This window comes from Macrosteles quadrilineatus, unplaced genomic scaffold (genome assembly GCF_028750875.1).
Source record: "Macrosteles quadrilineatus isolate MER2022 unplaced genomic scaffold, UCM_ALF_1.0 Scaffold_2__2_contigs__length_208266976, whole genome shotgun sequence".
Lineage (NCBI taxonomy): Eukaryota > Metazoa > Arthropoda > Insecta > Hemiptera > Cicadellidae > Macrosteles > Macrosteles quadrilineatus.
This window is the reverse complement of record NW_026542595.1, coordinates 181,860,228-181,871,411: the sequence shown is the minus strand read 5'-3', so window position 1 is coordinate 181,871,411 and position 11,184 is coordinate 181,860,228. Positions and strand designations below refer to the sequence as shown.

At 33.9% G+C, this 11,184-nt stretch overlaps 1 protein-coding gene across 1 annotated transcript; it reads right to left on the bottom strand.

Moving 5' to 3' along the window:
- Positions 1 to 7,114: 7,114 nt before the first annotated feature.
- Positions 7,115 to 10,473, bottom strand: LOC128985191 (endocuticle structural glycoprotein SgAbd-1-like). The gene is made up of 3 exons (XM_054404575.1): positions 10,459 to 10,473; positions 8,854 to 9,368; positions 7,115 to 7,340 (listed from the first exon to the last, which is right to left on the bottom strand). Exons 1-3 carry the CDS (start codon positions 10,471 to 10,473, stop codon positions 7,115 to 7,117), a joined length of 756 nt encoding a protein of 251 aa, XP_054260550.1.
- Between the last annotated feature and the right edge of the window lie 711 nt (positions 10,474 to 11,184).

Below are 11,184 nucleotides of genomic sequence, written 5' to 3'. Positions count from 1 at the left end.
GTACTATTATTTTCCATGCAATACATAAAGAAAATTGTATAACACACGGAAAATACAAATACAATATGTATAATGTTGTGAATGAATTATAATATACAAAATATAATTATTTGCAGTATTATGATTTGACTGTACGTTGTGTCTAAGCTCTTTTTGGTAATTATAATACTGTATTCGTTCTCTCTCTGAAAAGTGCTCTTTTGGCTGTAAAGTTCCATCGTTTTTAAATAGTTCACAATATTATTCTTACTATATTTATTATAATCCCAAAACTGAACTTGAGGTTTGACATTTTTTAACAAAAAAACTTTTGATGTATTCATAAGATTAAAGAGTTCTAATCCATCAGTTCGTATAACCTACTACAATTACAAATTCGTAACAACGTTAAACATAATAGCCCACATTTCCAAGGTAAATCATCTAGCCTCTCACATCAGGAAGTGTGAACATGAATAAGCAAATCAGTCCATCACTCTATTAGTGTTGGCATTTGCTGTGACTCCGTCAATGGACTACTGAAGCGGAAAATTAGCGAAGAAGATCACGGGCAGGTGAGCTGGCCAGCACGAACCCCAGTTGGGCAACTCGGGTAAGGTCGGAGACGAAACTGGCTCAGCAGTGGGCGGCACGAGAAATGCATCCATAGCAGCGTTCCCACGATATGCAGGATTCTGCATAACGTGCGTCAACTATGCGTAACATGGTCAAATATGCATAGCGAGCAAACTGTAGATGAGAACTTTTACAAAAGAGGTGATGTGAAAAGATTCTACAACGGTTAGAGTTCATATTTGAACCTTGCACAAATTGTATATGTATAAAGAATGTAAATACTTATGAGCCAATGATAAAATAAAGTAGTTCAATACTAAAGACTTAGTGTGTAACGGTCGTTGCAAGCCAACCATAGATCTTAAACAAAAAAGTAATTTAAACCTGAATACATCTTGAATAAATTGTTGCTGGAGATGAAAGTCCGCACCGTAATAATACACTTTTGCCATAAATACAATTTAACTTAGCAAAAAAGTCAAACGTTTCGAGGTCATACTTTAAATTACGAATATGAATTTGTTAAAAATAAACATCATAATACTAAAACAAAATTTATTTGATCTTGTATCTCTTTTATCAAGTACCTACAACATGAAAGAATATTTTCACCGACTTTTAAGTACTACTCTAACCCTATACATTCACACTTAGTGTTTCCCTAACAAAGCCTATCTTGAATCCTTTCTGAATTGTATTAACATAAATCATCCTTCACATATTCGGACCGTGCGGTACATACGCCTCCTATTGTTTTAAACCCACCTCGGGATCACACGATGAGAGAAAGGTTAAGTTTCAGTGGCGAAGGCTATTTCTCATGAGCTCAACGAGAATCGGGTTTAATACTTTGGGTTAAAAACGTTGAACTCATTGATAGTTGGTATCTAATTTAATACCAAAGTGAGTAGATTTGTATTGTTGATGTGCATTGTTAGGTTTGGGACAATTTAGGTCATTATTGTGCACCGTAATTTACGCACTTAATAAGATCAAATGGGAAAATTCGTTCATTGGTCTTTTATGTATAGATTTGTAATTTTCATTAAAGGAATTATTCTTAGTTCCTATTTAAACTCATAATCAAAATTATACAATAGTATACTAAACTATGCCAATTAAATCACGTTGCCAATTAAATTTTAGTTTTCTAAACTAAATAACCAGTTCTTCATTGATTAACCTTAACCGATGAACAATCGAACCTCTGTTGTTTCACCAAACATAAAACAAAGGTTAAAGTTTTTTCTTTTGTGTTTCTAAAGCCGTTGTTGTTTTTCTAGTAATTTTCTAGACAATTTTCAAAGAATACCCAAACATGTAATATACTTATAACCGATTTAATATTTGGCCTAAAAGTTTCAGCTATCAATATTTCAAAAATCATTTGTAACCAAAAGCATACTTTTCCTTATGTTGTTTCTCGTACTTTTACTGAATAAAAATATAATATAATAACTACAACTATGAAAGTACAATCCACTACACCAAGCTTCACACACGTCTTTGTAATAACTCTATTAAGGAAATTATCAGTCTTGTCTGGTAGATGGAGTTATCACGGTGAAGTATCATCCAGTAGTTAGCAATTACGACCTGGAGACTGCAACGGTCGGAAATACTGAAGTCATCCTGCTTAAAGAAGCGTGTGGCCTTCGGAGTTGTTCTTGTTTCTTTTTGCTGAGAGACGATTTCACACTTTTTTTATTTTTAGATGAGAAACAAGCCAGTCATTCATAAAACTAAAACTCACATTATTGTGAACTTAGTATTAGTAAACTTTGTTGAAATTTTATTCAGACAGTTTATATAGATACGTAAAGTACATGATATTTAAGATTTCTGTAATTTTGTAACTAGGAGCATCTAATTTGAATCGCATGAAGATAAAAAATAACCTATGGCTTATTAAGCCTATCTGTTGTACACAAACTATCTCAACACAATTCAACTGCTAAGGTTCTATGCCGGGGAGCAAGCTGGTCTTGTAATCAGAACGCAGGGCTTTGGTCCAAGAGATCCCGGGTTCATGTCCTGCCAAATCGCCAATGAATTTTATCTAAGTGATGATGCCACAACCCCTAGGCCTAGCCTGAAGTAATGTGAAAAACCATCCCAAGCTCCTCGTGACTATCATCCTAGGACAAAAAATGGTTCCATACCATTACTTATCAGTGGCCTGAGGTAGAACGTTTAATTATTCAATCAGGCCAAAGTCATAAGCATTTTTTTGCACTATTTCAATAAAAAAAATATTGGTATGTTATCTCATAAAAAATTACAATTTGTACTTTAAGCTCTACTGCTAAACTTAATATGTTTTATAACAATAATCATGAAAAATTGAATAACAATGTGTGATATTTTTATCTTTTTACTTGTATTACAATACAACCATCATAAAAAGCTCTTGAGTTCCATACAAATTATAACATGACTGACAAAATATTTTGAAACTTTATCAATGCAGATGGCTAACAACTAACTAGTAGGCGAATCTAATTTAACTTCATAAATAAGTCAACAATGTCGGTGTGAACATTAATAAAATTGAAATCCCTCAGCTGTGGGTGAAATGCATGAAATAGTGTTTCAACTCGGAATCCTAAATATGAATAATTTAGCAGGTTGGTTCATTACTGTTTGGTAATTCGAAACCAGTTACAGAAGGCAAGACAGATGCAAATGAAGAGGTCAAACTTTTTACTTGGTCAATAACTTATGTAACTTATCACAAAATCAATATATCCATATCATTCACAAATGAAATAAGTTTTACAATAACTATCATTTAGGGATTTAAACCTTAAATTTCACAAAGTACATGTCTTAGATTTAGTTTGTATTTGTTTTATGACAAGAGTAATATCAACAAATGAAAAAACGTTGAAGGTTGCAATTCTAAACTAAAATAAACTAAAATAACATTTTCAGAAATAAGTATTTTCCAAAGCTTTGTTGGTTGGTGGTTCGGTTGTTAATGTATGGGAGTGTGATTTTCTGTGTGGTTCTTTCTTGTATTGTATCCTTTCACCCTTTATTATGAATGATTCGATCTGGCATAGATTTCTTTAACTAACCCATGTGAACAGGCACAAAGAGGTAAACCATTGCAAGGTAAAATAGGCCGCAGTCTCAAAAAAGACTTGCACATTTACTGAAACTTTGTTAGTTTTTATTTGGGTTTTACTGGATTTTGGATAACCTTCCTCCTCAACATTCTGGACCCTCGAGTCAGAATTTGTTATATAGGCTAGTTTTGGTCTTTATTTTTAGTGTGTTGAAAGTTATGAGCATTTGAAATTCAATAGAACAATAATCAGTTAAGAGTTACGAGCAAGATATGTTCTGTGTAAACCATAAAGTTCTTAAAATTTACTACGTACATATAGCAGCACATTTTAACATCCACAGACGTTTCAAACCACTTGGTCATTTTCCATGTTTGAAACATGAAATTTCTTCTCAAAACCTTTTCCTTCATTGACAAGAATATTTCTACAGTAATTCAGACGTTCTTAAAATAATATAAAAATCTTTCACAATAATAACGGGGTGTGTTATTACATACTGCACACTTACTAATTAAATGACAAAAGGGATATTCAATCGCACATACCTTTGATATTTCACACTAGTTAAAACTAAAGAATGGTTATCCTTATGACTACTTTATAGCTTCACATGTTCACTCTTAGACATACAATATCCAACAACTCGCAAGTTGCATTTAACTTGCTCTAGTTCCAAATCCAGGGATAATTCAGCGGTTCTATGAAAGTTGTCCTGCATCAGGATGCACTTTGTGGTTCACCCACGTATATGTCCTTGGCTTCATTTCCGAAGACCTGAGCGACTCACAAGTGTTAATGTCTTCACATTCACATACATCATCATCTATTCCTCCATCCATCCGAGACTTTACAGAGAGCGAGCGAGAGAGAGAGAGCGTCCGAGACTTTACATTATGTTCTGGAGATGGATCAGAAGATAAAAGAATGAAACTCCAGTGCTCTTAAGGAGAATTAGGTAGTATAGTTCAAATCTTTGCATTATTTAGCCCACACAATCAAGAAATAACCGTAAACTGTAAGATCACAACGTAACGTACTGGTAAATAATGTTTTACAATACACATTTTGCTCGTATTATTTGTCAATGTATTGTGAAACTTTGTAAATAGACAAAGTTTAGAAGTTAGGACCAATTATTATTAACGGTTGTGTTTTCAGGAAATTTATATTTATGGACTTTGGGCTATTTTTGGTCAGCAACAAAAATATAGAGAGCCAGACCAATATCTATGTGAATGAAATTAAATATACTCGCATATGCTCGCTGAGGGGTCCGCCCCCAAGCCCTCTTTTAACTGTACCCGTGAAGAGAAATAATCAGGGGGACAGGATGTTGTCCGGAGTTTTTTCTGCGTTAAAACTGAATTTCGATAAGGGCCAAATTTTGATTTTTAAGTGTTTAGAAACAAAGTCTCTTAAAACATGATTCAACTACGTTACACCCAATCTAAAAACCAGTTGAATTATTACAAGAATCAAACTGTATAAAGTATAAGCTTTAAATTTTATACGCAATTTTTTTTTATCACCATGAATGTCTCTTAGGATATTTTCTTTATGACTTGATACTTAAAACTTATCTGCTTTTAATACTTAAAAGCTAAATCACACCAGTGGTGTGTCGTCCTTTTATTAAACATACTGTCCTCAATTTTGAAAAAAATAGCAATTTATAAAACGGAAAAACAAATAAGCCAAAATAAACAAAATACTGCTTGGACCTTTTTAAATATTAGAGACTGATTTTTCAAATTTCTATTTCTTATTTTTGTGTAAAGATGAACCTTCAACATCGTTTCCAAATTTTGACAACAGACTATTACCTCACAATCTATTCCCAGAGTTCAACTCAATCAGCTGATTGGACGTCCCACACGCACAGCTGATGTTTATGACCTGAAACAGCTGATCGTGACTGGTCCAAACCAGCTGATCCTGTAAGCTGTCCCGCCAAGCTCACTATTTACGAGCGCCAAATTATCCGCGATGGATGATAAACCAGTCAACATGTCGTTATTAGGTGTTAAACTGTTACAACTGGAATATGTGGAAACGTAATGTTATCCGCAAATCAGTAGATTACTTCTCAGGTGATTTCAGTAACAGAGGTCTTCGAGTGGCTCACTTGCTGGTGATATAAATAAAGAGAGCGATGTGCCGTTAATGGTAAGGCAGTGGTGTCCACAGTGACAATATATTTGAAATAAAATGTGTAGATAGTTGGTCTCTAACCAGCAATCTTATTAGTCCAAGACTGTAAATTATTAACACATTGCTTTGGTGACGGTCAACCGAAATAGTACGATGTTCAATTTTTAAATGAGCATGACCGATATTATTCTGGACATTATTGAGGTGTAGAAAGTAAGAATTATGATAAAATATTGTACTTAATAATGAAATAAGCTCTACAAGCTATAATTGTAAATTGTTGAGCAAATATAAACATGTATGATTCCTTTTAAACTTGAGAAGTAGTAGTTAATGTAAGCGTAGGAAAATGAAATTTAAAGACATTCTTTTTTTACAGAAAATGCTATCTATAAACGTTGATTTTAACCTACGGAATAGGGAAAAATGAAAAAAATTATATTAAACCTGCTCTAATATAAAAAAAAGTAAAACCATACATCCAACTATTTAAACCAAGAAAACATCGATAAGCTGTACAAATTTGTTTTTAATTTAATTGAAGTCATAGCCTAAGGAAGTGATATTTTATTTTCATACTGTATGTAGACTAAATAAATACATTGTACAGTATTTAAATTACCACCCAGTGTTAACTACTGTGCCAAACACAACATATGCTGGCTTGTGTATAAAACAGTACACATAAATTAGCTTAGTTAGGACGTTAAAGAAAGAACAACAACAAAGACATGGATTTTTCTGGACAAACATGGTTTACATTAAAGTGAAACATATTAAGGGTTTCTACGTTCAATGGTAACCATTGATCAAAAAGAAAAATACTTTCCTCAGTATTTTAAGCTAATTCAGTTTAACGAAGTACAGATAAAACAACTTATCCGAGGGGACCTAAAAGCCTTCCAATAACTGTACATTACCATAAAATATGAATACTTTAAACTATCTTCAGGTCAGCAAAAGCCCTCTTTTTCTAAGAGGTTTATTTTTTATCTAGCAATCGAACTATGTCATCCCACTAGAAACTGAAAGCACTAACATCAACCTTTTCTTAATTTAATGAGAATTTCGTAACTTATTGAAAACTAACTCTTCAGTGTGGTTCAAGTACGGGATTTTTACAAAATATGATTATTTCCTGTACCCGGAAGTAGTAAAAATATATGTTATTAAATCGGAGCTCCTTAACAATCAAGGCTGCAAGACCTTCGTTCTTACAATATCAAAGAAAACTGGTGTTACTGAATTCCCAAACTAAATTTAACATCAAGATACTATTTGTAAAACCTAACACTGTGCTATTAGATGTTGACGTTTGGTCTAAAGAACTGTTCTCAAAGAGAATCGGCTCCTTTCAAAAAGAATCGTTCATTTCCCCTCGGGTAATCGGTAAACGGTCTGTATCCCTTCTCGTCCGCCACGTAGTCGGTCCTGAAGCGGATCCCTTCAGGACTGATGAAGGAGTAAGCGCCTGACTTCACCAGGATCTTGAACCCTTGGAAGTCGTCTCGCTTGAAGAAACCTTGTTCCAATCTCTGCACGCTGTTGGGAGCCGCGTAGCTGTGGAGCAGAGAAGAGTTTGATAACACATCACTTATCTCAAACAGATTGTAATATAGGTACGTGTTTTTTACAAAAATACATTGGCACTTAGGGAAGAATACATCTCTATATATACTATAACTTTTTTCTTTGTGTAGAGTTCATTGTAGGAGATTGCGTATTTGTGCTTTGAGTAATTTCAGTCCTTATCACGAAAAACGTTTTCTCATCTTTACAGGATCCGAAATGTTATTACGTCTTCGATTGAGACTTTGTATAACATAATCTATGTCTTGACAGTAATCCCTAGCTACCTATCTTAACTAATATTATAATACCTGTCATAACCTATCTTAACTAATATTATAATACCTGTCATGACTTACATATCTTACAACATAACTTCTCGTTAATTTTATTTCCGGTATTCTGAAAATCATGAATTTTCAATCGCCTAAACATGGAACACATTACATTAATGTAAAGTTATTGATTTTTATTCTTCTGTGTCTTTCATGAAAAGATAAAAAAATTAACAATTAGAATAACAACTAATTAATTTCCTTATTTTTTATTCATTATTATTCTTTGTTTAAATAAAAACATTATCCTACTTTGCTTTAACATTGAGAGGTTCACCGGTAAAAAAAGGGGGCTACCTTACTGAAGTTAACTGTGTAAAAATAAAGTTATTGCAGTTTTCCAAGAAAGTTAGTCACTATATGCAAGAATATAAACTGGGTATTTGATAATGCTGTTTGAGGCGTGGAAAGAGGTTGTAGTAAAACCTCGTCACATTTCTTTATTTTTATTTACAACTATTTTCAAGTTTACAAAAGAGGGTTTTTTAAAAATATTTTTTAGGTCTATATTATACTAAATTACAGTGCACAACTTGCGTAAGAGCTCCAGTATCATTTGAAACGGAATATTCGAGTTAGAGTATATTGTAACTAGTTAAAGACGACCTAATGTAGTAACTATTGTATATGCGACCTATTTTAGGATTATTGTACTAACTAGTCCACCAATTGGATATGAGTTTACTCAAATACATAAAATAACCTGTTGAAATACAACTAAACAGTTGTAAATTGAAATTGAAAGCTGATCTTCTCTAAGAGTATAACTTATCTAACAGTTGAGTTAATTTTAAAATTGAATAACTTTTTTCAAATAAATATTTTTCAAATCCTTTATGAAAATCAATTACGCATGTGAGACATATTTTGGAGTATTTAATTGATTGTGTGCCAAACTGTGGAAGCATATACGCTTTTGTAATTTTTTGCGAAGACGATCGGCACGAGCCCGGGATTGTTTTCACATTAATTCAGGCTAGATCTAGGGGGCATTATCACTCAGATAAAATTCATCGGTAATTTGGCTGGATTTGAACCTGGGACCTCAGGGAACGAAGTACCACGCTGTAACCACTAGACCAGCTCGCTCCCCCTTTGTAAACATATTAGAATGACGAACAATCTAACTTAGATTTGCAATACGAACAAAACAAAAATTGTCTACTCACTCAAAATAATAACTGCCATCCTCGTTCTGTATAAACCTCTGGTAGTAGGACGGCTGCGTATCCAGTGTATTAGGGGTTGTGGTTGGTGGTTGAGGTGTAGTCGTGACCACGGTCTCCAGGTCTGGGCGGATCTCCGTCATAGGGGTGACCACGATAACTCCAGGGGGTCTGTTAGGTAGACTCCCAGTCTGCGGCCTCTGGGGGATACTCTGACTGGAGGGTAGAGGGATGGGCAGAGGCTGCGGAGCTACTGGTGGTCTAGGTCTCGGACGCCGGGTAGGTTTAGGCCGTAAGGGAGGCGGAGGCGGCGGACGGCCTAGGACTGGTCGGGTTCCTCCAGGTCTCCGTGCCAATGCTTCGTCAGGGAGTTCTATCACACTGATGGGTACATACTCCGCCCCAGGGGGTGGGCCTCCGCGTTCCGCAGTCAGTTTCAACCCTCCCAGAGGACTCTCTACGTTTGGAAAGAAATCTTGTGTGGCTGCGAAGTTGAGGGTCGCAAGAGTAACAATAAACTGAAACACAAAAATATCGCAAAGGAAGAAAAGTTACCAAAAAAGAATTGTACGAAAAATTCTCATTACATTTATCTTAAGAATGTATTAATGATATTCATTTTTGTAAAAAACTCAAAAGTTGTGTCACTGCATTTTTATGAATCTACGATTCAAAACTTACAAAAGTGCAGAGATAAATTTTAAATCTAAAAAGTTAAACAATCATTCCGATGAAAAATATCCTATCTTGTCAGTAACGAGTATATTGAAACTATCATTATTTATCATCATTATTTTAGATAGGGAGTACGCCTAGTTGTGTATTTTAAAATTAAGCTTTGTTACTAAGTAATATCAGCTGCTAGTCCGTTGGCCAGGACCATTTAAGCCGAATGTTCATAGACAGCTGGTACCAGTTTCAAATTATCAAAAAGCTATACACATTTCTCAGGATCGAGCCGGTGACATTTTGATCACTAGACCAGCACTATATCCACTCATCTGCTCACTCTGTGATTAGTAATTGTGGCAAATAACAGAGTGAGTTAGAGGGGAATATGCAAGGAATATATTTTGAAAAGATACATGCATTACATTTTCTCAGTATGGCACCAATTACGAGTAATCCAAACGTAAAACATTTTGCAAGTTAACATGATACGTTTATTTTGTACAACCTACTTGTAAAACTTTCTTACATACTGTGTTTGGTAATTACATTCTGTTATAATCAAATATGTTCTAACCTTTAATTTGTGCCTACGTTTACTAAATTAATTTTGTTGAGTCCAAACAACCACTTTTTAAAGTCAATTTTTGTTGGCTCTTAATGAAATAATAGATTATTAACTGAGATTGATGTAATTTAATAAGTGGTTTCCATAGTGTATTGTACCTTAACTGTTTTGGAAAAGGCTGAAACCCTTGTTTGACACCACAACGTCACATAAACAAAAAATGTATTATTTTAAATTTAGGAAAATAGATTTTACACAATACATTGATTTTTTTAATTACTGACCCCTGTTAGCTATTGTTTACATTCCACTTGTATGTATTCTACCAATATCCACTTTAAGTAAATAATAACGCTAACCTCAATACTTACTTTAGCGAGAGCCATAGCACAGTAAGCTAGTCCAGGTTGTCACTAATCCCGAGAAACATCGATAATATCATTATCCTAATCCAAGATTGGTGTTATTTATATAATTACAAGGGAAAGTAGTGTAGGATTTAGACAAATACTTCACAAGGACGAAAACACTGAATTACTCGTATCAAAGGCGTTTCCGCTAAAATTGCCTTTTGGTTTCCATTACATAATGTTTGCTTTTGCTTTTGCTTAACTGTGTTAACCTGAGAACACAAAATTTGAGTAACCTATAAATGAATTTACACTCAGTTTAAACAAATTAACAGGAAAACAGACAAACAGTTTGATAAATGACGGGACCAAGCGAACTGTTGTAGCTGTCATGTTAAGAAGATAATAATATTGATTGATAAACATTCAGCCGGGTTCCTGCTTTAGTTATATTCCCATCGGAAAATCTCTTGGTACTCTCAAGAATTAATTTCCCTAAAAGTCATGAAAACTACATAAATTACTAATAAACTTGAGGGTTTTTTAGAGCTTGTCAGAATACTCATTTTATATGTATATAAAAGATACCCATCAACCTAATTTTATAATGAAAGTAGGATATTCTCCAATTCATTTTGAAGAATAACTCTCTATGTCCAACATATCATTTATAAAAATATACGATTAAGTTAGTTACGATGAAAATATATGAATTATTAAAAGATTTAGAACTCTCAGATAATTTAG